Raw genomic sequence first — 26,314 nt, 5'->3', positions numbered from 1 at the left:
TAGTGTACAGTGTAAACAAAGATATACACCAGCTTCCAACTTCATCAGTGACATCGGGATAAAAATTTGAAGCAGGATGACAGTTCTCAGTCACTCTCCTGATAGTTTCTTTAAGGAATTCAGAACCAAAAAACTTCTGTATCCCAGACCACATGCAACAGCTTAAATGGCAAACTGGTTTAATTAGGGGAAAACACAGAAACAAACAAAAACCTGCTGAAATGAAGAGGAAAGAACTATAAATCAGAAACATAAGTCATTTACCTGCTTCATTCTTTAAGGCAGGAGGTGCTTTGTGAACTTTGTTGTACAGAATTGCGCACACAGTTAATATAAGAAGTAACAGTAAAATCTGGTTGACTGAAACAAAACAGAGAAATGGTTAACAACCACTCTAATAGCTAGAGTACTAATTGCACCTTTAAAAAAAAAGACAATTTGCAATCATTACCTATCATAACATGTATTTGCCAAAGTCTCCTTTCTCTTGCTATTTGATCAAATTACAAATGCTGTGTTAATAGCATAATGCGTCTCTACCTCTTTCCAGTTATTTCCAACCATCTGCCTTTCATTGACTGGTTTCTCACTAAATCACTAATCTCCCATTACCTGCAGGTTATCCATAGTATTAAATTCATGTTTCTGAATTTTAGAAGCCTGGAACTTTCTTTCATTGGCCAAACCATGAGACTTTTAAGAACAAATCATTTTTACCTCTATTTTGCTTACTGGAACTTCTCACTACCCGTGCCCTTGGAGGAAAAGCCCAGCTCCATAATGATCAGGCTGCAAAGTGGCGAGTGATCTCAGGCTAGTGGGATTTATGACCATAGTTATGTGATGCAGTGTACAGAAAAAGTCCTATTTTGACAATAAAGTTTAATTTAGCAAAACTAGAGTTACACATTTGTATGCAACTGTTACAGTAGGTTTGAGAAACTGCATTTGGCACCACTGCCCTCCTTTAAAATACGTATGTTATAAATGCTTTTAATCTCTCTTACTTTTCTTTAGAAGAGCCATGGGTTCTGTTGGATAAGAACTGTGGTCTGTAGTAAAACAAAAGAAAAAGAGAGAAGAGAAAAGAATTGAAATGTGTTGTGTTTTAATACATTCAGCCCAGTCAACTACATCAGTGATAAGTAACATTTTTAACACATCTTTAAATAATTTATAAATTGGTGTCAAAACACCATCAGATGCAATGTGTAAATACACCTATCTCAGATCTCAAATAAAACACAAGAGTTATCACAAATACTACCCTCTTGCTAGAATATACTTCCCAAAGTAGGAATTGTCCTACCAGCAACAGTAAAAGGGGAACTTGTACAAAGTGGCTTATATGTAGGCCGCTCTGAAAGTAGTGCCTCCTATGATCGCTCCTCCTAGTGCCCCCTGATCAGAGCACTGGAGAACCTCTCCTATGGGCTGGTTTAGCTTGGAGAAGAGAAGGCTCGGGGGAGACCTCACTGTGGCCTTCCAGTACTTAAAGGGAGCATGTAAACAGGAGGGGGAACAGCTGTTTATGAGGATGGATAGTGATAGGACAAGGGGGAATGGTTTGAAACTGAGACAGGGGAGGTTTAGGTTAGAGATTAGGAGGAAGTTCTTCACACAGAGGGTGGTGATGCACTGGAACAGGTTGCCCAAGGAGGCTGTGGATGCCCCATCCCTGGAGGCATTCAAGGCCTTGAATGTGGCTCTGAGCAGCCTGGTCTAGTGGTTGGTGACCTTCACATATCAGGGGATTGAAACTGGGTGATCTTTGTGGTCCTTTTCAACCCAGGCCATTCTATAGAATCATAGAATCACAGAATCATTTGTGATTCTATGATTCTATTCTATGATTCTACGATTCAATTATTCTATTATTCAATGATTCTATTTATTTTCTTGGGAATTACGACAGCTACAAAGGACACAGTAACACTGATAGAACAAATTATCTGCTACAAAAGGCTATTTTTCAACACAGTCATCACTATTAGCTATGCCTTTTTGCCAACAGTGACCAAGAGCCTTCATGCTGTGCTCACAAAAATCTCCATCAGCAGAGCTGATGGTCACTGTTCCCACTGTTGAAACACACCACCCCCACCTCACTGTGCTCACATACGCTGTTCCCCATAAATGTTCAGCAGATTTGAATGAATGCCAGTGGGTGCTATTTCTCTGCATGGAGGAATTTTGCTTCATACACACTTCCATGTCAAACCCTATTTTGTCAGACTGCCCTTCTGCTGCCATCTGTCACACAGCAACAACATGTAATGGGACACTGGTGGGAAGGTTCAGCCTCTACTGCTGTACCACCAACAGCTGCCTCTGATGTTGCAGGCCAACATCATACAATAGGAGGCATTACTTTCAGAGCTGCCCTCATATTCATGCATTGTATTTGTGATGCTTAGGAAAGTGAAGTAGCCTTCCCTGAAACTGCTCTTTTAAACAAGGCCTAAGAGTGACCATGTCTTTATGCCCAAGAGGAAAGAACATAATCCCTACAATATAGAATTGTCTAACAGATAACATTTGTTTGAGTTCTGGAAGCACTGGTATTGTTTACAACTGCTGTTTTTGTGAAAAAACAACAGCAAAAAATCAGCACCAGAAGTTGGGGCAGGAGGGAAGGAAGAAACCACTGTGTGATTCCACCACTACAGCAGCTATCTACACAATTTAAGCCCATTTTTCCCAATGACATACACAAAAGTCCACTAGAGCCTAGATAAGGACAGATAACAGTTTCTGTGCACATCTATAAAATGAAGTTCATTCTGATTCCCTGAAAAGGAATATGGAACAACAAAAATTCTTGAAACCCGAGTCGCAAAAACGAATCTCTCCCATTGGTTAATGCTGATAGTGAGGGAGCATTGTGAATTAGACTCCACCCTTTGATTTGCACGTAAAATGGTAATAAAAATATACATAAAGCAACGATGAGGCTTTGTTTACAAGCCCCTTATATTTGAGTATATTTAGATCCTTACAGCTGAGTACATTGCAGAGAGAGGAATATTTTTAAGAGAAATTCCTTCCACATCTGCAGCCCTTGCCTGCATTCCAGCAGCCCACTCCCTTCATGTGGCATTCATTTACATAGATATGAAAACAAACTTATCAGTCACAAAAGCTTACTGTGCAGACGTCCCCTCTCTCACACATTACACAAGTATTGCAGCATTAGCCATTACAAATTTTACTCATTTAGATATGGACATAGACAACAAAAGCCCCTACACTCTTGAAGTAACATTCTCATCTCATTCAAGCTAACAGCAATTTTCCACTGACTTCAGTGGAGCTGACTACTGCTTTTAATTAAACTAGATTCACAAATAATACTGCTGATCAGCACAGAATGAAAGTTGAATAGTCACAGTTTCAAGACATCTTTTGCATGCTAAAAACAACGTAAATTGAACTGTGTTTTACATTTTAAAATCCAAAGTCCAAAAGAATCAAACAAAATAAGTCTGCTCTTCAAAACTACAAAGTTCCCAAAGTTTCAGCAACTCGGACTGATCACCTACTGGTTTCTAGAGAAAGAGAGGAATATTTGTTCCCCTTCAAATATTTATTCATTTTTCCTGAATTTAGACTTTAGTTCCTAGAACCTGGCAGTCCATAACTCAGCTGACAAAATCTGTAACAAAACGAGGGGCTGTAGAAGGGGAAACTCAGAAACAGTGACACTACTGCTCGGACATTTCCTGCATAATTACTCTTTTTACCTCTTCAAAGCAGCACAGTATTCGGGACTCCTTTCTCCTGAAGAGCTGTAGAGCTTTTTACTTGGATCCTAGATAGCCCACAGCAGTCAGCTCTCTTGCCAAAGCTTCCTTGCCCATCGTCCTCCTTTAAAGTCCCCTGTGCAAGGGCTTTACAGGGCACAGAAACAGTTTTAAGATCCAATTCCTTTTTCAAACTCTTCAAAGTTTACTTTGGAGTTGTCCTGGTTTTCTTTTCTCTCACTGCTGCTGAGGAATAGCACAGAGTCCAGACGCAGCACTGAAGGAATGAGAGCCCATAAACCACTTCCAGATGTGCTGAACGATGATGCAGCCCCAGATCTGGCAAACTTGCCTTACAGCTTCATCTAACAGATTGCAAATAAATCCCACAAGACAAAAAGTCTTAAGGGGGTGGAGGAAAGGAGGAAACAAACTGTTCCAGAAGTTACTTAAACTGTCTAGTTGCAGGTTAGGTTTCTAGTCATTATTTATGGTAAATGTGAACAGATAACTAGTGTGCAAGAGCCAAACAACAGCATGCCAAAGTCGAAATGAAAGGCAACATTTTTCCAGTGTCTGTTGGCACAGTTATTGCAAGAATAAAACCAAGCAAAGTTTGCAAAATTCAACTCTGAACATGCACACTGACTTAAACTGCCTCTGCCCCAAATCTCTGAGAAATAAGAGAGTCTAAACCCAAGGGTTTGGGTTGGAATCAAAGGGGCCTGAGATTAAAGAACCTTGCAGATATCAGTACTCAGCCTCCTAAGCACTCCTGGAATGCCCTCAGAGTTTTAGATCTCTAGCAATTTTTTTACTCGAATTCCCTCCCTCTTGTCTAGGAACTTTCCTCTTATATATTTTGCAGGGATAAAATCAACACAAATTGAACTATGTTTTACAATTATATATACATTTTAAGACAAGACTTCCATCACTGGTGAAAAGAGTAATTATAGATCTTCAATTATTTTTCATGAGACAATGCAAAACTTAGAAAATCTAAGTACAATGGCTGCTCTGAAATGAATGTCTCTTATTGTATGATGTTGGCCTGCAATGTCAGAGGGGGATGTTAGAGGTATGGCAGTAGAGGTTGAACCTTCCCACCAATATTCTGCTTTAGCAAGGGGATGGACTAGATGATCTCCAGACAGTCTCCCAACGCATACAACTCTGTGATTCAGTCTAATATTTAATATATTAATTTGTTTTTGATTAAAGAGAAGTGTGAAGCCCTACTACTGTGGATGAGGGGGTGGCCTCTTGCAGGGCAGCTGTGGGTGCTGGTCACTGTCAGCCCTCCTCCTAGGGGGCAGCTGGGCCCTCTCATGCAAGTGGCCAGGAATGGAGGGGCTGCTGCCCTGCTGTTGCCTGCTCCATCTCTTAACGGGGTTCCTCTGGTTCCCTCACCTTTTCTTTTTGCATTTTAAACATGCCTGCAAGATCCACAGCTTCTCTAATCTGCTACTTTCCCTTGTTCTTGTAGAGGAGAGCGTTCATTAATGAACTCAGCATCCCTCCTCTGCAACCTCATCCTATTTTGCAACCTCACCCTATTTGAGTGCTCTGTGATCCTCAAGAACAACATAAATGGCACGAACATGACATTTTGGTGGTGGTAGGAAAGTGGTGGAGGGAAGAATGTGACACTATGGATGGGACAGCCCTAGCCCAGTTTTGAGAGCCAAGACTTTGTGAAAGGGTAAGGCTGGAACCTGATGAAGGACAGAGTCAAGTGCTCTGTCAAGTGAACAGAGCAACGGGCACACACTGGAACACACTTAGTCAACGGCCTATCGCTCAGCACACACTGCAGCTGCCAATTTAACAAGGAGCCTCCGACACACCTCGGAAGGACGACTCCGCCCCGCCGCTCCCCTCAGGGCCGTGAGGCGCCCGCCCCGCCGCCATCACGTGACCCACGGCGGCTGCCCCACCGCCTCCCGCGGGCTCGGCGCTGCCCCTTCCTCCTTCCATCCTTCCCCGCGGCCTGTCCTGGCCGCGCGGTGCATTGTGGGAGCAGCGCTAAGATGGCGGCTGCCGCCGCCGCTGGGCTGAGCTGGAGGCGGGTGTCTTCCTTCACGGGGCCGGTGCCGCGTTCCCGTCACGGGCACCGCGCGGTCGCCATTCGCGAGCTGGTCATCATCTTCGGAGGCGGCAACGAGGGCATCGCCGACGAGCTGCACGTCTACAACACGGGTGCGCGGGGCGGGGCGGAGCGGAGCGGAGCGGCGGGCGCGGCCCCACCGCGGGCGGGGGTGGGGAGCGGCGGGGCGGCCGAGAGCCGAGCGCTGCGGCGCCGTCACGGCCCTGCAGGGCTCGGGCGCGGAGCTTGGGCCCGCTGCCCGGCCGGGGGTGGCGTTCTCACGCTGCCCGCGGCCTCCTGCCCTGCACCGAGGCTGCTGGATGGAAAAGCAGCGCCCGCCTCGGGCTGGGCTCCGGGAGCCGCGCCGTGCCCGCCTGGTGCCGGCTGGGAAACTTCGGTGCGGTTTCAGCTGTGGGCCTGAAGCGGGGCAGTCAGGTGGCTGTGCGGTGTTCTGCGAGCTGCTTCTCGTTGGCTGCTAGTGGCGTGTGCCGATAACATGAAGGCTGCAGCGTGCGGGCTGTGCTTTCAACTCACCGACTTTTAGGAATCATTCAGAAATGTCCTCCCCGAATGCTTCAGAAAGGAGTTTGTTATTTCCGTGGCAGTGTTAAAGCATACTTGGTCACGTTTCCAGGAGGCAAGGGAGGGGTCTTTTAACCGTGTTCTTGTGACAAGTAATCCAAATAGAGCTTTTAGGTATGAACATGGGTTGCTCTGAAAGTAATGTCTCTTATTTATTTCCATGGAAACTGCAACAGATGCAAAGAACACAGTAATGCTATTTGATAGAGCAAAATCTCAGCTTCAAAAGACAATTTTTGCCACTGATGAGTAAGAGCCTGCATGCTGTGATCATAAAAACCCTGCACCGGCAGAGGTGACCAAGTGTTTCACCACCCACCACCTCAGTGTGCTCACATACACTGTTTGGTCCGTAAATGTTCAGCAAGTGTCAGTGAATGTCAATGGGTGCCATTTCTCTGCATGGAGGAATTCAGTGACGCACCTTTGCTTTGTACACATCTCTATGTCAGGCTCTATTCTGTCACTGTCCCTCTGCTGCCATCTGTCACGTGGCAGCAAAATGTGATTAGGTGTTGGTGGGAATGTTCAACCTCTACTACCAACATCCACCTCTGACATTGTGGGCCAGCATCATAAAACAGAAGGCATTACTTTTGGAGCACCTTTTATATGCCTTTTGGAACAAGGTGCCTTTTCAGTGAGTCTTAACTTCATATTTTTATTTTTCTGCCCAGACTCCAAAGGTGTAAACCCCTTTTCTGCAATGGCAAGAAGGGACACAAGTCAGTTGTTGCAGTCCCCAGGCAGATGTTTGGTTCAGACTGACCCTTTTTTGGCTGAGGTGTGGGGCTGTGACCTGAACTGCCTGAGCATGGGGTGGCACCCGTTGCTCCTGCTGTGGGTGGGATGACTTCCAGAGACTTGGCACTCAGGGATGACTGCTTAATCCCCTGCCGCAGTGGCCACCAGAAGCTTTGAAGTTCACATATTCTTAAGTCGTGAAAAATAGCTTTGGTAAAGGAGAATGCAATATTTCCAGTAATTCCTTAGTTCCACTATGTTTTAAACAACAACATCCTACTGTAACAGCCAGTTTTGGTTTTTCTTTCCTGCCTCTGTGTGTCTCCTCTCTCTTCTCAGTGCCATACTTGGTAGATACAAACACTGGTCCCAGAATTGTGTAATTAGTTTTTCAGTCGGGCTATTAAGTCCAGGCACACTGCCACGCTGCTGCAGCTATGATAATGCCTGTTCTAGGACTGGTGCTCTGGCTTAGTATAGTTGTCTCTTTTGTGTGGAACAGCACTCGTGTTTCTCGTTAGCTTTTTTTGTCAGCAAGTCTATTAAATTGCTGTATGACCCTCGGTAGCTGTCTTGGTGACCTGAGACTCATATACTGAGTAACATTGGTTTCACAGAGGTGCTGGGAGATTGTTTTGTCTGTTTTGTTTATTGTTTTGTTTTTCTTTCTTAAGTATTTCAAATCAATTTACCGATGTTTTGTTTTAAGGCATAATGTTAAGCAGCACATTCATCGTCATGTACAGGTAAAGGTAATTATTTAGACAGCAGAGATGTTTTAAAATACACTTTTTCTCTGTGTTTTAGTGTTTAAATCTTTATTTTTTTTTTTTTTTTTTTTTTTTTTTTTTTTTTTTTTTTTTTCTTTTCTGTTTTGTTAACTGTAGCTACAAATCAGTGGTTCCTTCCTGCTGTAAGGGGAGATATTCCTCCAGGCTGTGCAGCGCATGGATTTGTTTGTGATGGTACCAGAATACTGGTCTTTGGAGGAATGGTTGAATATGGAAGATACAGTAATGATTTATATGAATTACAGGTAGGAGATGTTTGAAAATGTTCCAATTTTGTGGAGTGCTTCATTTATATACTTAGGAATAAGCACATTTTACATTACCAGCTGTGATACGAATGAAGATGTATCTGATTTTGCGTTTCTTCTGTTTAAGGCAAGTCGATGGCTCTGGAAGAAAGTAAAACCTCAAGCTCCTTCCACTGGATCACCGCCTTGTCCTCGACTAGGCCACAGCTTTTCTTTATATGGTAACAAGTGCTACTTATTTGGTGGCCTGGCAAATGAAAGTGAGGATTCAAATAATAACGTTCCCAGGTACGCTGGTTTGGATTGATCTCAATGACTAAAAAGGGCAACAAAAAAAGACTAGATGCAACAACTTTGAAGAGGAACGTTCTAGGGAGACTGTCCTGCATGACGCACTGATTGTAAGGTGAACATAATGCTGTGGAAAAGGGTTAAAATCTTTTCAGAGTAACAGCTGGAGTTGCCCTCATGATCAGTAAGAAGTTCTATGACACTGAAATATAATATTGTGTTGACCTACAGTTGAGAATGCTTATATCCACTGAGCAATTTGAAACTCATTAAACAAGAGGTATCCGGAGTGAGTGCCAAGATTCAGAAGTTACCTAAAAATAACTTACCAACATTAACACATGGCTAATTGTCTGTCAGGCAGCCTGAACACATCAGAAAAGCAGCAGCTTCTTTTCACCTTTGTTGCCTTAGAATTGCAGAAGTTCTTGAACATCCCGTGTGCAATTCTTACAGCTCTGCAGTTATTCCAAGTTTCTCCATATGTAGTAATTTTGGCTAAGAATATTGTTTGCCAGTTTGGAATGCTTTTGTGATGAATCATAGTGCATGAATTACAATGTGAAAGACTACTGTCTTAGAGGCAAGAAGCTACCATAGTTCATTTTATGTTTTAAATTAGTTTTGTTTAGGTAATGCCCATATTGCTGTCAGATATTCTGGGATTTTAAAATTCTCCACTGTTCCAAGGCAGAAGTCGTAATATGTGGAAGCAACAGGGGTTTAAAGCTCACTTAAAGTCTTGTTAATAAGCATACTTTTCATGTTTCCTTGATAATTCTCCAGATATTTAAATGATTTCTATGAACTGGAGCTGCAGCATGGATCTGGAGTTGTTGGCTGGAGTATTCCCGTGACAAAGGGGATCTTGCCATCTCCCCGAGAATCACACACGGCCATTGTGTACTGCAGAAAAGATTTGGGAGTTCCAAAGATGTATATTTTCGGAGGGATGTGTGGCTGTCGGCTTAATGATCTCTGGGAACTTGACATAGGTGAGTTTGTTTGCCAGTAGAAGTGCAGTGACCTCACTGGCTACGAGGAAATTAAAGCATATGAGGATTAATGGCATTCTGCAGTGCTATTGAGAATTACACTGCGGTGTGAACCTTGTGTAATTTTTGAAATGAGACAGATGCAGCATTATTTGCTTTTATTATCCTCGCTGATTTGGGTTATGCTGTGAGATTGCTGTCTGAGATCGCTTTAAAGACTGTCACTGTGGTAACTGCATTGAATAATCATAAAGAAAATGGGTTTAATGTATCCTTTTGAAAAACAGTTGTTGAGAATTTTGTGTGTTTTTTTGGAAGAAGCTCTAAGTGCGTGTTATTGCACTTTCTTTTCTAAATTGGCCACCTTAAAAGGTGAAATTTTATTTAGTTGAATTCAAGAGGTATGTTCCCACCTAAACCCCAGGCAGTAAAATACACAGCAGTAAGTTATTTGAGGATTTTTATTCTTTTTCTTTTAGAAACCATGACCTGGTCAAGACCAGAAACTAAAGGGACAGTACCACTTCCTCGCAGTCTCCATACGGCCAATGTAATAGGAAACAAGTATGTCTGTTGTTAAAAGCTCAACTATAGAAAGGTACACCTAGTAGGAGAATGACGATGCTTATCCACTACTGCTCAGTATAAACCGTCAGCCCTGTAGAGTGCTTCTCTGCTTCTGTTACTCTACCTCAGTGGAAATTTAAAAGTATTAGTTTCAATTTAGAGTTATGAAACTGTCAGTGTTTCCATACAGCAGGATGGTCTGCTCAACCCACAGGCATTTTTCCAAGCTTCTTGATGCATCTTGGTGCATTCTGGGGCAGAATCAGCTGGACCTGAGCTGGCTCTGTCAGGAGCCAACTTCAGTGCCTCTCTGTCTGCGACAAGGAGATACCTACACAAAGTAACTGGCCCAAATAGAAGAATGAGCTCTAGGCAAAACCATTCTGTATTTTTTGTGGACAGCTTTTTCGGGGGGTCTGTTCTTCATTATTTCACTTAATGATGGCTTGTTTTGTCAGATAGGACCAACAAAATGGACATGCATTTCAGTCCATTTCATTTCACTTTAAAAGCCAAGGTGAGGAGAAAGAGGCAACAGATGGGGGAGAAGTGAAAAAACTTCATGTTTTCTGAGCCAGGAGCTTAGCTTTTTTCTTTTCTAATATATAAAGTTTTATTAGGTTGTAGCCTGCATTGTGCTTTAAAGTTTTGATGCCCAACTTAGATACCTGCCTTCTAACTCTAGGATTATTTACTGAGAAATCTACAATGAAAGTGTAGAAATTCCATGTAAATGCATGATTTTGGGAGAGTCTCAGCAGTTTGGTGGTTTGTGAAAAGATGAAGTAGTAACTTCTGTATCTGTGAAGTTGTTTGAGTTTGTTGTTTGGCTGTTCTGTTTTTAATCAGTTAACCTACTCAAAGCTTTCAAAAGGTAGATGTCTGCAGCAAGACTCCCATACAATCTGGTGTGAACCAGAACTGTAACGCACTGGAAATTTTCTGTTTTGTCCTAGTTTGAGAGAGCACATGCAGCAGGTCTGGAAATGTTAATTGGCTTTTCTTTTTCCCTCTTCCCTCTTTTCTTTCATTTCAGAATGTATATTTTTGGTGGATGGGTTCCACAGTCAGCAGGAGGTGAAATTTCTACTCATGATGGTGAATGGAAATGTACCGGTTCATTTGCTTATCTTAATTTGGGTTAGTGTTTCTGTCTTTCTGGGAGTGGGCATTTTGAGTTGATGCTTTCCTAACAGAATAGAATAAATGCACTGAAGATGCTGAGAAAAGTTTGAAGACATACAGCTGCAAACCCAGCTGACTACAGAGATACAACCCTTTTCTTCAACTTCATTAAGAAGTTTTTGTGTTTTATTCTTTTCCTTTGGAATGTTCAGCAGTTTTGCTGATGCAGATCTTTATTATGTAGTGCTAAAGATGTATGAACATAGGTAGTACTTCTCCATTTATAGTGGGACACAACTGACAGATCCTGACATGAGTTTTTTCTGAATTCCAATGGAACTGTCCCTGCTGTTGTATTTGAAAATGGATTCTGTATTAGTTGAACGTAGCTTGCAAATTAATTGGAAAGTGACCTTCTTGCTGTAATATCGAAAATGCAAATATAGTCTTTATAAAAACAGAGATAATTGATTTCCACTTTCTCTGAGCAGTGAAGTGTATTAACAAATGTATAACTAGTTTTGAAAAATGTCTAGAAACTAAGTTTTTTGAGTTTCATTTGCTAGATACCACAGAATGGATAGGCCTGATCTCAGATTGTCACGAAGACAAAAGTAACTTGTTACCAGGGCCAAGAGCAGGACACTGTGCTGTAGCAGTTGGCACTCGACTGTATATCTGGAGTGGTAGAGATGGTTACAGAAAAGCTTGGAACAATCAAGTTTGCTGCAAAGATCTTTGGTACCTTGATACTGGTGAGTCAGAGATAAATAAAGTAGTAGTTCAATGCTCTGTGTTTTATTAATGTGTAGGAAGCTGTCATGATCAGAAGCTCTGAAGCTGTAGCAAACACAAAGGTTTAAAGCATATTCCCATGAACTGTACTTGGCAGTCAGTTGTTTGAAGGCTACAATTTTAGATCAAACTGAAAGAAAAAAAATAGTAATAAAAAGTTATGTTTAAAGCCCCTGGAGGAACACTGTGGCTAGATTCTGTATTGCATGCCACAGTTGATAGAAACAAGGTTCTAAAGGATGTTTTACCCAAACTCAGAGTTCCTCACGTCTCTTATGAGAGTGATCTTTTCTGTTGCTGCTACTTTTTTTCCAAACCCCTCCTTCTCATGAGATCATTGCTGCTGCTGTTGCTTCTTCATCTCCTGGGCTGCTAAAAGATACTGTTGAATCAGAGAAAGGACCTAATTGCTCTGGGGCAGAAGGGATTTTTGGAGCACTGATCACTCATCAGTAGCTGAAATGATGGGTGTTTATTTGATAGCAGGACCCTGAGTTAGTACTGGGAGTAAGGGGACTAGAATAGTACTTTCAGGTGGGAGTTCCTGTCTACTCAAGCAGAAGTGTGAGTTCACAGAATCACACAGAATCACAGAATTAATGGAGTCTGAATTATTTAGGGTAGTGGAGAACATGTTTTTGTCGGGTTTTTTGTTACCGTTTTGTTTTTCTGCCTCTGAAGGGGTTGAGTAAAAAAAAAAAAAGGAGTAGTAAGGGAAGAGTGCATCCTAGTCAGGCATCAAGGCAAGCAAGGAGAGCAGGTTGTTGGCACTGGGTCATGACTGGGCTTCAGCCTGTGCAAAAGTTTGAGGGAAAGTTCACTTCAGCTATAAAAAGCAAGCCAAAAGGAAGTGCATTCTTGTGTGAATTCTTTCCAGGAATATGTAAAGCTTTAGGAGTTAGAGCTGTGCCCAGTCTTCTAGGAGAAGACGAGGATCTCTTATGTGTGTAACGCCTATCGTGATGTCTACACAACCCAAAGATATACCAGCAGCAGAAAACCCAGCTGTTCAAACCCTAAGAAAAGGCATAAAATGTCGTCATTTCTGAATGCTCTGGAATGGCAGTTTGCAATTATGTGCTTGACTTGGCACTTTTGACATTGTGTCCTTCTTATTTTGGTCTATGTCATACATAAGTGAAAAGGGAACTCTTGGTTTTGCTCGCATTACATAGATAATTCTTAAGCTGTTAAAAGAGCAATTTCAAACATGGCATCTATGTCTTCCTGGTTTCTTGTAGAGAAACCTCCAGCACCCTCACAGGTCCAGCTGATTAGAGCTACAACCAACTCTTTCCAAGTGAAATGGGATGAAGTACCTACTGTTGAAGGATACCTTCTTCAGTTACATGCTGACTCACCAGTGCCATCAGCAGCTGGAACACCTGGCACTGGGGTTCCTGAGACATCAGTGCTGAGTTCACAAGGTAATCATCAGATCGCTTTATGCTATTGCTTGGGCAAAGTCAGAGTAGGTACTTGTGTAAGTAATGAATACGAGTTTGTTTTAAAAAGTAAGATAGTTTTGAGAGACTATTTCTTTGGCTGTTTCTGAAATACATGTGTCATAATTACAGAAAACTCAGCTTTAACCTGTCTCTGTCTGTTCTGGTCAGCTATCTGAATGCTGAAGATGTCTGTGCAGTGCTGGGTTGTTTGTGAGCAGGCAGTGAGGAAGGGATTTTAACTGACCGTTTGGCCATGCAGTTTCATTTCAGTCTAACAACCAAGTCATCCTTTAAGCAACTTCATGTTTCCCTCTTGCTTACTGGAATAGACTCCACCCAACATAATATTAAGCTTTGTGTAACCAATTGGAATTTGCTTTTGTTTACCTGAAAGGTGGTTCTTCTCTACATCAAAGTCCACAATCATTGCCTAGTGTCCCTTGCCCAGAAATGAAGGTGGATCATCCCAGCCAAGCAAATAATGTCATTCCTAATAACGTAAGTGTAAACTGGCAAACACCGAGATGGCAAAGTAGTGTGGGAAGTGAGAGAACTGCCAAATACTTTCCCAGTTTTTAAAACCCCTGCATACCTTTAGACCTTAAGAAACTCCCAAATCAGACAATAAAGAAGGCACCTGAAGTGCTTGTTTACTTATGATCATCTAATTTTCATTGTTGATGCAGTCTTTAAAGTCCTCTGTGTTAATGTGTAAAGGAAACTGTGACTCTGTTGACTTCCAGAATGCTAACTGGGGGCCTGTTAACAGTAGAAATATTTTACAACCACAAAATGTTCATGAGTTTAATGTGGGGAGCAGGAAGGGTAATGCATGTTTCTTCATTGATAGGGTTTTCACGCAGTTTTAGATAATAAACTATTTTGCCAATTTGAAGGAAAGAGAGGGGAAAGTCTCTGGCTAGGGGATCACAATTTTAGGATTGTAGGCTTTTTCTTAGTTGGGTAAGCCCTCAGATCTGCATGGAATCAATAATGTATTCTTGCAGAAAACAAACCTAGAAGTATTGTGAATTTCACTAATGTCAGAAATCTTAGATATGTACCAGGAGAGCATTGGGTGAAAGTTTTTCTTATGGTCATTTTGCTGTCTCCCAGTCCCCATTTTTCATCTACCCAGTAGACTAAATGTATGCATCAGAGAGCTTCCATGTAATAAGATTGTGAGCTTGTACTGGGATAGTGGTACTTCTAAGTCAGTTTAGGGCTTGAGTCCTTGTTTTATATGGCTAAAAAACTGTGGACTCTTAGGTTGGTTGCTTGTTTCAGTTTAAAACGCTAAGGGTGTTTGCTGGAGGACTGTCATTTGTTGCTTTTGAGCAAGTGTTCTCGTGCGGTGTTTGCAGCTGACGTTTCTGAACTTGGCAGTTACATGTTAACCCATGTATTGTTTTGGTAGGTCCAACTTTCCCTTTCATCCAACTCACTGTTAAAAATAGAAGGAAAAGAAAAGGCTGCAGGGTCTGAAAACAAGATGACACAGGAGGCTATGAAAAACCATGCAGATGTAACAGGATTCAAAGAATCAAATGCCCCTTCTCTTTTGCCTGCTTGTACTTCAAGTAAGTTATCTATAGAATAAAAAATAATAAAAAAGCAAGGGTTGAATTCATCTAATAAACATAAAGTGAGATTATTTGTCTTGCTATCTAAAATTAATTGAGATGCCCTTGTAGTTTATAAAATTCCTTGTGCTAGCTAATACTGTGTATATTTTTAGAAGTTATGAGGAAAAATGAGGTGTTCAGTGGGGGTGAATCCAGGCCCAAGCACATGATCTGTTTATATTTGATTTTTATGTAATTTAGGCAGCGTGACCATTTTTATTTTTTTCAGTGTAATTTAAGTATTGCATGGAAATTTTGGGTCTTAGTGCTGAGTGAGAAAGAGACTTGCACTGTTGTCAATGAAGTTGATCATTATGAAACTCTGATGTTCATTTGTGTGGGTGTTTCTTTTTTTTTGCCCAAATGAATTCTTTCATCACCAGATGGATACAGAATACATCTAACACAAACGAAATAGCAGTTTTAATACAACTGTGTACATATGTCTGGTTATGACTATGCAGACGGGATCTTACTAAGCTGTATACATAAGGAAAGCATTTGCTTTATTTGTTCAAAGTATTCCTTACTGATTTCATAATCAGATCTAATCTAAATCTCCCTTTTTATGTGAAACTTAAAGCCATTAGATTAAGTTGAGATCTGTACTGGGTATCATCAGTATTGAATTCTGGTTACTATTTTCTTTTTCTAAGGTCCTCAGACTTCAGCAAATGTAGGTGAATTACATGATTTGGACAAACGAACTGTAATTCCTGATGCTTCTGTATCCAGTACTGTCTCCAGCACACAAACTACGGTAACCCAGCAGGCTGTTAAAACTGAATCATCAAGTACAAATGGGGCAGTTGTTAAAGATGAAACTTCACTAACAACATTCAATTCAAAATCTGAAGGTTTGAAATGTGTTTCACGTACTGTATTTTGAGCCATATATATCTAAGGCCGTCAGAGTTCCTGTAGTGTGGTGGGATTCCCATCTTGACTAGTGCGTGGGTTAGAGATAGGGCATTGGGCTACAGAGGACCTCGGGCAGCCTGATTGATCTCTGATATGATTTACATATTTCTGAAAATCAGGGTATTCTTATACTTTTGTAAACCACTTTGTTTTCTGTAAGTGAAAAATCCTTCAAATCTTTATGCAGATGCCTGTTTTATAAATAGGCATGGTGGGCAGTTTTGTTGCCTCTGTGGCATTCGCTTTCATCCGGCGATTGCTTTTTTTAGTCAGCAGAAGTCTATTGCTTGTAACCTTGGATTTCCTTGATTTTTAAATAACTGACCTCTGTAATGAGCATGGCAGCTCACGTGGCTGGCTCACCACTAGGTAGACATGGTGACCTCTTTACAGTCTGTTTGATATATCCAAAACAAGCATCAATACGGAATCTAAACGTATATGTAGTTCTTCTCATCTTGTTTTTCTTGGAAATCAACAGGCTATGCTTGCTGTTGTTTTGAGTGTTAGCTAAAGAATGGTATCTCTATTCACAGAGTAATGTGATTTTTGCTGAACAGTATTGTTTTTCAGAAGCAAAACACAAGTATAGAGTACTGATGTTCCCTTGTATTGTTCATGTGCTTTGATTTATTTTTAAAGATTTATTTTTAAGAAGCATTATTTTCCCATATCTTAGGATTGTTAAAAGATTAATTGCTCTTATTAATACAGTCTGAACTCTTTATGTCAGAAACAATGCGTTAAGATTTTAGGCTTAGTGATGACACCATATGAACAGCTTATGTGGCTCAATCTGATACTTTGATTGTTCACAATATTTCATATTGATTTCATAATTGTGTCACACCTAAGGATAGAATTTCTGAGACCTGCCTTCCAAGTTCTGTATTATGTGCGCTTATCCGTAGTGTCAGGTTCTGTGAATATAAAGCAAGCCAAAATTAGTTGTCTGGGTTATAAATAGGACTGCATGCAAAAGAACCTTGAGGCGTGCTTTTGCAGCAAGCACTTGTAGATTGCTGTTGAGTTCAACTCTGTGGACTTTGTGTTAAATTTTTCTTACAAGTTAAGCTTTTTCAATGTAACCTTTTGTTTCTAGCTGCTGAAACTGCTTATTTCATGCCTTCAACAAAGGTCAATACTGGACAGGCAAATGATTCACATTCCTCTGTAAGTCTGCAAAAGCAAAATCAATTTGTATTTTGTTGTTTAGTTGGAAAGGTTCTTCAGTGTTTTTCTTTAACTGTGCCTGTTTGACAAGGGGAAATAAAGTGTATTTAGGGTTGGAAGTGAAAAATATAGGGGTAAACATTTTCTGTTGTAAAACTAACTGTATTGTGTGGGTTAGATTTGAGTCTAAGTAGCAATTGTTTAGCTGGGAGGAGATCCAAGAATGTGTTTCAGCTGTTGAATCACTTTAATCAACTGGCACAGTGGAGTGGGCTTTCTGCTGCATGATGTGCAAATGAGGGATGTTCTTCTGTCTGCACAACTGAATTTAAAATGAGATATGCATTAAATCAGGTATAGTGTTAGCTGCTGATGTGTAGGTTTGAAACATAACTGAACTGACATCTTGATGTTTTTCCCTAGAAGAGATGGGGACTGGCTATGCAAGCTGTAAATACTTCCTGAAAAAAAGTAAATGCCTCCTATTTCACCTGCTTACATTTTAATACACAAAACCAAGGTGCTGTTTTTGCCACTGAAAGAGTGGAGCTAAGGATGGGAAGAAGCAGCAGCTATTTAAGAGTTGGAGTGCTTTTGCCAATAGCAGCTGGCACTCCTGCCCCTTTTCTATGCTAGCAGGAACACCATCCATCTGTGCTGGACTGTACTGGCCATGCAGGTGCTTTTTTTGGTGCCTGGAGTCAAACAAGAAAGATGTCTTGTCTTTCTGGGTCAATCCACGCAGTTCCCATGCCTTCTACAGCCATTGGCTCATGCCACAGCAGAGGCTCTGCTCTGAGCTGCAAGTATAGTAGTTGCTTGCTGCAGGGAGTTGGGGCTGAAGTGTAGCAGAATCCCAGACAGAGCTGCTGGTGTATGGCCACGTCACACTTCTGTTAATCACTGAGCTTGGGAGTGGTTACATGCTTCTCCACACTCCTAGTTCTACAGCTTTAAGCTTCTTCCCCTCCCTGCTTCAACTTGAGTGTCAGAGATGACATCCCAGCTGCAGTTACTCTATTTTTTAAGTGATGATCTGTTCCTAAATTTTTGAGAACCTGTTGGTGTTGAACAGTATGTTAATAATAAATGCACATTCATTTGAAATATGAAGAGTAAGTCACTGGTATGAAAAGGAATTTTACATATTCTAGAATCTTGAATTTTTTTTTTTTTAATACTATATTGAAGCATGGATGGTCTACATAACCTGTTCTTCAAATACTAGAGAGCTCCGCAAAGACAGACGGCACCGGTGAAATCAAGGGAACGACAATGGTATGATGTTGGAATTTTTAAGAACAGCAGTGCTGTGGTGAGCCAGTTCTACTTGCTGCCAGAGGAAATTCTGAATGCCTCTAACAAGGTAGCTGCTAATTTTTCTTTGATATACGTAGCTTGTGTTTTCAGATACGATGCTCATGCTCTTGACAACAAAGTATGGGATTTTTCTGGTACTGCAGCATAAATTGATGGTTACAGGAGTTTTGTATTTTACGACCATATAGTTCCTGGCATATTTGGCCTACTTTTTTCCTAAGCCAGACACATCATCTTATGTTGTTTTCTTCCAGTTATATGGAACATCTTATTGTGCTGTTGCTAATTCTTTCCATGTTTCTGTTTGTAGCCTTAGGAGGGAATTTTCAACTTAGTAAACTTCCAAGCCCCTGAAAAGTGAACAGTAAAGAGCTTTGTGATCTGTGGTTTCACTAGAGCAGTTTGTCAGTTTCTTCTCTGTCTCAAGGATCTTTACTTAGAATCTTTTAAAAATACTAATAACACGCAGTGTAGAATGTTTTAAAAGATCAGATGTGGAGGTGGGGTGAATTTTGTATTTGATTCCTGTAAGTTTATGTTGTTAAACTTAGAAGTTTGTGTATTAACATACCAAATATGTGTAACTTGCAAAACATTTGTAGTTTTGGTGGTGAAAGTATAAATTAATGATGACTAAGTGGACTAGAAACAAAACTGATTACTTAAATAACCAGAAGTGCCTGCAGTCGGGAAGCTATTCCTCTTGCAAAGATGTCTGAGTTGATTTTTAACTCAGAAATCAGTGTTCGCTTAAACCCTTATTTGCAAGTGATCTGGCCATCACCAAATGGCCAAGTATTTAGCCACGCTTTCCTTTCATCAGAACAGAGCTCTGCTTTACCTGCGGCACTTTACCCATTAGTAAGCAGCTTAGGTCTGCTGCTTGTAGATGGAGCATATGAGAGAAAAGAAAACCCGTGAGGGATTATAATCTCTGCTACATAGGTGTGTGTTAATGGGCAATCTGAGTACATTTCTCTCTACTTCTGTAAATACTGATTATGCTGTCCTGTTATGTAGGCTGTCTATATTCTTCTGCGATGTATTTGTAAGATTAATGGTACGAAATTGTTAGTTGCTGAACGTATTGAACATACTGTCTTACGCCAGTGGGTTTTCTTGAGACAAAGAACAGAACACTTGTTTGAAAACACTTCACATGCCATTTTTAAAGAGTTTATGTAGCAGACTTTACAATGTTCATACAGATTGTGGTTGCTTGCGCGTTATTTGCAAGGGAAGTAGTTCAGTAGGTTGGTTCAACTATGTATCAGTGCACGTGGTAAGGATGGAAATACACTGGTACATGTCAGAATCATAAAATGGCTTGGGTTGGAAGGGACCTCAAGGATCATCAGGTTCCAACCCCCCTGCCACAGGCAGGGCTGACAGCCACCAGATCAAGTACTGGATCAGGTTGCCCAATGCCCCATCCAACTTGGCCTTCAGCCTCCAGGGATGGAGCATCCACAGCTTCCCTGGGCAGCTTGTGGCAGTGCCTCATTACTCTCTCAGTAAAAATTCCCCCCTGATATCTTATCTCAATCTCCCTTCCTTTAGTTTAAAACCATTCCCCCTTTTCTTATCTCTTTATACCCATGTAAAAAGTTGATTTCCCTCATGCTTATAAATTCCCTTTAGATACTGGAAGACCACAGTGGTGTTTTCCCATGCCGTTCTCTTCCCCAGGCTGAACAATTCCAGCTCCTTCAGCCTGTCTTCACAGGGGAGCTGCTCTGGCCCTGTGATCATCCTTGTGTCCCTAATGTACTTGTTACTAACTTGCTAACTGTGTTTTTCCTTAGAAACATTGTGGTTAGTATTTCCTAAAACCATAATCTCTAGTTACTGGAATGAGTGTTTTTGAAAGAAAAATATTTTTGAGGATAAGGGAGTATACTAATTAAATTATAAGCTATGCAGCTGGAGATGCTACTTTACTTTTACTTTCCCAAGTGATGCTGTTCAGTTTAAATGTCTGAGTGTGCAGGTGAGTGGGTGCGTGATGAGCTTCAGTCGGAATCTTTCTATAAAACCCAATGAAAGTACAAAGATGTTAAATCAGTTTTGGATTTCAGTTCAACTTATCTCGATTTCTTGCTACCACTGTATATTTTTTTAGACAATTGCATTTAAAATGCTTTTAAAAGTATTCTAATGTTGCTGTATTTTCAGATGGAAGATGCAGATGTACCAGACTACAGGTTACTTAAGAAGCAGGATCTTTTTCCGGGTACAGTGTACAGGTTCAGAGTTGCTGCAATTAATGGCTGCGGTGTTGGGCCTTTCAGTAAAGTGAGTGAATTCAAGACATGCATTCCAGGTTTTCCTGGAGCTCCTTCAACAGTCAAAATCACTAAGGTGAGAAACGCAGATAATTGCTGTATTTCTTTTGTTTTTTTTTTTAATTGAAATTTTTCATGTCAAATAGTGACAAATTCTTCATTGATAAATGCTGCCCAATGTGATCCGCTTTAAGAAACTGCTAAAGTGGAAATATTTTAATACTTAATGATCATGTTGCAAGATACATCTTAGTCACCTGATAATTTTCCCCATTATTTTCTTTTCTTGTGCTCTTAATTTTGTAGGAGTCTACTGTGTTAATAAAAAAAGTCAAAAGATACAGTCATAAGATACATTATTTCCTCCCAGGAGTGATCACTTTTGGCATAAAACAGTTGTGGCTCTGCCAAAATTAGAGGCCACTTCTGGGTAATGAATTGACACGCTAACATGCATTTTTTTCTCTCTTAATCTACCCCAACAGAGTCCGCCTTAAAAGTATTTGGAGAGATTTTTCTTTGTTTTCTGGGATTTGTAATTTCTTTTAATGGTAGATGAGTTTTACTGTTTGGTGTTTCAAGTCACCTGACATCCTTCTGAACTAATGAAAACTCGGCGCATCTACAATGACAAGAGAAGCTGTACTTCAAAAATGTAGTGCCATTTGTTTGTATTACCTCTTGGATGAATCAGAAAACAAAGTATTCTTGTTTTCCAGAATGTCCTTTAGCATCTGTGTTGTCTCTGCACAAGTATCAGTAGAAAGAAATTGTTTCTTTTGAGTACAGAAACAGTGACAGAATAGGTCTTTTAAGATGCTCCTTAGAGATGTGTGTGTATATGCTTTTATATATATATATATAAATATTATAAAGTAAATATTATGAAGATATTTTTGAAATTTATGTGTTTAGTTGAATATCTAATGGTTAGCTGCATAGTATCTCATTTTCTCTCTATTTTTTCCAGAGTGTAGACTGTATTCATCTATCTTGGGAGCCTCCTGCTTCACCTTCTGGCAATATTTTAGAGTATTCTGCCTACTTAGCAATACGTTCCACACAGTTGCAGGAAAACCCAAATCAGCTTGTATTTATGAGAATATATTGTGGTCTCAAGACATCTTGTGTAGTGACTGCTGCCCAGCTTTCAAACGCTCACATCGATTACACTTCCCGACCTGCTATAGTGTTCAGGATTTCTGCAAAGAATGAGAGAGGCTATGGACCAGCCACACAAGTTCGATGGCTTCAAGGTAATGTCAGTGTCAGGTGGAGCATGTGAATGGGTCGTAGCTGTGGCAGAGCTGGTCACAGCTCTAGAACCAACCCTTTGCTCAGCACTGCAGTTTGCAGTGTTGTTCTTTATGGAAGTGTTAAGAAAATGTGGTTGTTTAGTTTAGCATTGCATTGAACACAGTGATATTTGTTCACAAGCAAGTAGTGAATGTTGATTATGGAAGCGTACCTTGTCCCTCAAATAATAAAATCCTGGTAAGCTTCCTGATTTCCCTGGGCTTCACTTCAGCTTAGCAAGATTTCATTATAATAAGAATCCAGTTCCATGTGTGGAATCAGTTTTTTTTTCCAACTTTTTTCCCTTCTGTAACAGAATATTTTTTTCATAAAGTGACATAAGGTGTGTTTCTGTGATTGATATGCTTTTTGAAGCCTGCATTACAGTTATTTGGAATAGGTTTTATCATCTTATTTCTGCACTTGAATTTGTACGGGTTTGTGATTAGTTGGGGATGAGAATGGACCAACTGGAAATTAAGCTTCATTTTCATCCTGTTCAGTTCCCGCATGTCCATCTGTGCAGCTGCATAAATGCTAGCGCCAGCACAAAGATACAAGTGACTGCTGAGAGAGGGACTGTGGCTCCTAACAGCAGCGTATAATCTAGAAGCACAGGCTGGGTTTAAGTGATTCTTCAGTCCCAGTTTCCATTTTGTCATCTGGGCAGTTCCTGGTGCCATCAATTGGTTGGATTTTTTCAGTTTTGAAATATGACCTTTCGTTTTTGCCTTAGCTTTCTGCTGGCTGCAAGCTGACTTGGCTCAGCAGGAGGTGCTGTGAACATGGAGGGAGGTTAGGAGGGGCAGAGCCGGGGGAACTCTGGTTTGTACCCCATTTGTTTGCATTGAGCTATTGCTTGGGGTTTGGTCTGAGTGATGCAATGCACAGGGTGTAGCTGACAGTGTGCTGTTGGGTACCTCACTGTTTGCTTGGAACATGTGATTTCTGAGATGGAGATCAACAATAGAATCATAGAGTGGCCTGGGTTGAAAAGGACCACAATGACCATCTAGTTTCAACCCCCCTGCTATGTGCAGGGTCACCAACCACCAGACCAGGCTGCCTAGAGCCACATCCAGCCTGACTTAGAGGAATTGTATTGAGTTTAATATTCCAGGGCTGTGTTACCCTTTTACATGGCAAGGGTTTGGGCCATGATCTGCATCCCAGAACTGTGCAGCAGTTATTTTGAAGATGCTTGACCTCACACGCTATGTGAAATTATGAAGTGTCTAACAGTGTCTCCTTCTTTTTGCAGATATGAAAACATCAGGCTCAAAGTAGAGGCCAACGTTAACACATTTCAAGTTTCGAATGTAGTGTTTAATGTAACTCTTGTACTATTTGTAAATGTTACAAATATTTTATTTTTGCATTGTTTTTATCTTAAAAGTATGTAACCTTTTTTACGTTTGAAACATCGGCGTTATATAGCCTTGCTCAGGTCTGAGTACCAGATAGGAATGATACTGAAGATGCTGGGGTGGAGAACCGTACTCTGTCTGGCAGCTCTTTTTCATAGCGATAGTTAAAATGCCATTAAGGGTATCTATTTTCAAATTAAATAATAGAAATTGGCAGCGGTATTTAAGGTATTGGCCCCTGCCATTGCCACAGATCTTGCGATGGTCATTCACAACGATACGGGATGTGAGAGAATTCTGTTTGGTTTCAGTGTCTTACACCAAATTCTTCATCGTTGTGTCTGAGTACAAGGCAAAACTTTCCAGTTCTTCTGTAGTAACTTAAAACACATAAATATTTTAATATATGGTTTTTGTTTTTTGTTTTGTTTTGTTTTGTAAAAAAGAAAAAAGAAAAAAAAAAGAAAGAAAAGGGAAAAAAAAAAAAGAGGGCAAAAACAAAAATGATTTTTCTATTCTTCGTAACAAATGTAATCCTGGAAAATACCCCCTGAGAATTTAAAAGGAAAAAGGTAAACTCCATCATTTCTCTCATTATTGAAAAAAAGAGAAGTGTAAATTCATTGTAAATGCACTACTAATATTTAGGGCGCTCCTTTTGTAGTTGTACAGATCTGCAGCTTGTCAATACCAATGTTTACAAGAGACCTTGCTGGTCTTGTATGAAAACTTCCACGAGATTCATTCTCTTTTGTTGTTGTTTTTGAAATGTGTTGCTTTTAGCATATGCTTGCTTTTTGCACTACTACTGACTTACCTCATTCCTGTGTTTGTAATCACTTGTGTTGCTTCCATCACGTTTCTGTACAACTTCAATCTGGAAGTTTTAACCAAAGTTTAGAATACATGGTAAGCAATTTTGCACATACCATATGGCAACTATCAGCGTATTTATTCCAGTTAATCTTCTTAAGTGCTTGTTTGCTTTACCAGTATATTTTACCAATCAAGTTCCGTATCTTATACTATGCATCGTTTTACATTACCTAGCTAGCTGATAAGTTCAACAAGCATTACTTGTAGGAATAGGTTGATCCGTTCCTATGCTAAGTGGGAAAAACAAAATGCGTTCACAGTAGTGAAATAAAGGTAAACATTTTAAATGCTATTTATATATCTATATATAAACCTATGTTTACCAAAGCGTAGAGGAAAATGCCTGAGTCGGACAAGGTCATTAGGTGAGTAGATGGAGGCACCTAAATAAGATTTATTTTAAAATGAAATCTAAATTACTTTCCTGTGCAATGAAGTTGATAACTTTGCACTTTAATGTTGCCCTGAATGCCAAAACATTACACATCAAGGTAGGATTGCTTGCCTCTGCTGGTTGAATTTGTCTTAAGAGTGTTTGTAAATAACTCAACTTAAAACAAAAACAAACCACGAAATAAATGATATGGTGGGAGAAGCATCGCTGAGATGTGAGAGCTGTGGCAGCTCACACACAGAGCAGGTTTTATAGCCAAGTTCCAGCTACTTTGCAAGTAGGGGTTGTAACAGAAGAGCTGAGACAGCCTTAATTATCGTGACACATCACAAGCTATAATAGTGTATTAAAAGTGCTGGGGACCATTGATTGCTATCGTAGTGTTGATTGTGGCACAGGGCTAACGCGTGGTCTTACTCCAGAGAAAAAAAAAAACGTGTGTTGATGACAATGACAGATATCCCAGACTCACTTTAAACAGTGTTTGTAGTATGAATGTATAGGATTTTTCCGGACGTTAACTGGCTTTAAAAGACTTGTGTTTAAATGATCCATTTCATCAGGTATGATCTCACCACCAACACTGTCTGATCATGGAAATTTTACTGTACATGAGCTGTTAACTAGAAAAATATATAACTTGGTTTTCCTTATTAGTACTGTGAAAGAAGCCTTTAGAGAAAACACTTGTGGCTTTGGTTTTGTCAGTTGGTAGCTGTGCTCGTAGAGTTGTTATTTAAGAATACAATCTGTTCGGTTATGTCTGGGTGGAGTTGGGTTGGTTTTTTTTTTTGCACTTGGTTTCACATGCTTTGCACAATTTGTTTTTCAGTGGGTGTGTCACAGCTACCAAAGGGTACAACTGTGGCGTTTCCAATGAAAGGATCATTTCCTTGTAAGTTAAGTGTGCTTTCTCCGGCTGACTTGACATTAGATGTCACTTTTCTCTTCTTGGTCCCAATTGGATGATGTTGAATAGTGATCATATGCAAATCCGATTCCTTACCGTTTTTACTTCCGAATGCAAGTGTGGTACATGCTGTAAAATACACTTTAGTGGTCTGTTTTTAGGATTGTGTTTCTAACATGCCTGAATTGCAGCCGGTTGTATAGCAGGAGAATACTGATTGTTGGTTTGAAGTTAATTTAAAGAAGACTCTTGATGTTGACTCCTTGGGGATCCGTGTTATCCATTTAATCCGCGAGTCACTAAACAAAGGGTAAGAAGCTGCAGTGTGTGGTGGCAGTGGCCGTGTTGGAGGGATGAGGGATATCTTAGATTTACTTGACTCGTGGGGGATGTCGTGCCACGTTATGGCAGATGCCGCTACAACTTCACCGTCGGAATGTGCTTGTGGGAGTAGAGTGAATGAGACCCTACACTTTGTGTTTTCAAAGCACTTATAGCAATATCTTTTGAATGTAGTTTGGAGTAGAGCACACCATAAACTCTGAATATAAAATAAGTATTACTGTTGTTATCTGATATTTCAGGATAGCGAATTTGACATGAACTTAGTCTTACAGCCTGTTACTTAATGACCTCTACAAGGAAACTGACATTTTGTACAATTAAAGTTGATTGGTCTTATTTCGAAGCGTTGTTTGTTCTTTGTAATAAAGTGGTTGTCCTATCAAA

The 26,314-nt window shown here is 40.4% G+C and overlaps 2 protein-coding genes across 5 annotated transcripts in view; one reads left to right on the top strand and one right to left on the bottom strand.

The window, feature by feature from the left end:
- Positions 1–5,741, bottom strand: part of GLT8D2 (glycosyltransferase 8 domain containing 2) — a 15,103-nt gene extending 9,362 nt beyond the window's left edge. The window contains exons 1-3 of one of the 2 annotated variants that reach the window (XM_015864355.2): positions 5,594–5,741; positions 1,008–1,052; positions 265–360 (exon numbers count right to left, since the gene is read on the bottom strand). In XM_015864355.2, coding sequence (XP_015719841.2) covers positions 265–360; positions 1,008–1,052; positions 5,594–5,723 — 271 coding nt within the window. In that variant the 5' untranslated portion in view covers positions 5,724–5,741. The other variant, XM_015864365.2, reaches the window with a different exon arrangement.
- HCFC2 (host cell factor C2) lies at positions 5,673–26,314 on the top strand. 3 transcript variants are annotated; one of them, XM_015864268.2, is made up of 16 exons: positions 5,679–5,945; positions 8,046–8,194; positions 8,325–8,485; positions 9,275–9,483; positions 9,963–10,047; positions 11,087–11,190; positions 11,742–11,930; positions 13,212–13,397; positions 13,813–13,916; positions 14,836–14,998; positions 15,700–15,900; positions 17,067–17,137; positions 18,366–18,503; positions 20,633–20,818; positions 21,713–21,998; positions 23,300–26,314. In XM_015864268.2, exons 1-16 carry the CDS (start codon positions 5,777–5,779, stop codon positions 23,323–23,325), a joined length of 2,427 nt encoding a protein of 808 aa, XP_015719754.1. In that variant the 5' UTR covers positions 5,679–5,776; the 3' UTR covers positions 23,326–26,314. The 3 variants fall into 3 exon arrangements, with proteins under 3 accessions (XP_015719749.1, XP_015719764.1, XP_015719754.1); XM_015864263.2 differs by lacking the exon at positions 23,300–26,314 and having other exon boundaries at positions 5,673–5,945; positions 21,713–23,293; XM_015864278.2 differs by lacking the exons at positions 11,742–11,930; positions 23,300–26,314 and having other exon boundaries at positions 5,673–5,945; positions 21,713–23,293.

This window comes from Coturnix japonica, chromosome 1 (assembly GCF_001577835.2).
Source record: "Coturnix japonica isolate 7356 chromosome 1, Coturnix japonica 2.1, whole genome shotgun sequence".
In the NCBI taxonomy this organism is placed as follows: domain Eukaryota; kingdom Metazoa; phylum Chordata; class Aves; order Galliformes; family Phasianidae; genus Coturnix; species Coturnix japonica.
The sequence above is the reverse complement of the archived record's forward strand: the minus strand, read 5'-3'. Positions and strand labels throughout refer to the sequence as shown.

Coding starts and splice junctions, on each gene's coding strand:
- HCFC2 (XM_015864263.2), top strand. CDS start 5,777: ATGGCGGCTGCCGCCGCCGCTGGGCTGAGCTGGAGGCGGGTGTCTTCC. Junction 5,946..8,045: donor GCTGCACGTCTACAACACGG/GTGCGCGGGGCG, acceptor TGTTAACTGTAG/CTACAAATCAGTGGTTCCTT. Junction 11,931..13,211: donor TCTTTGGTACCTTGATACTG/GTGAGTCAGAGA, acceptor GGTTTCTTGTAG/AGAAACCTCCAGCACCCTCA.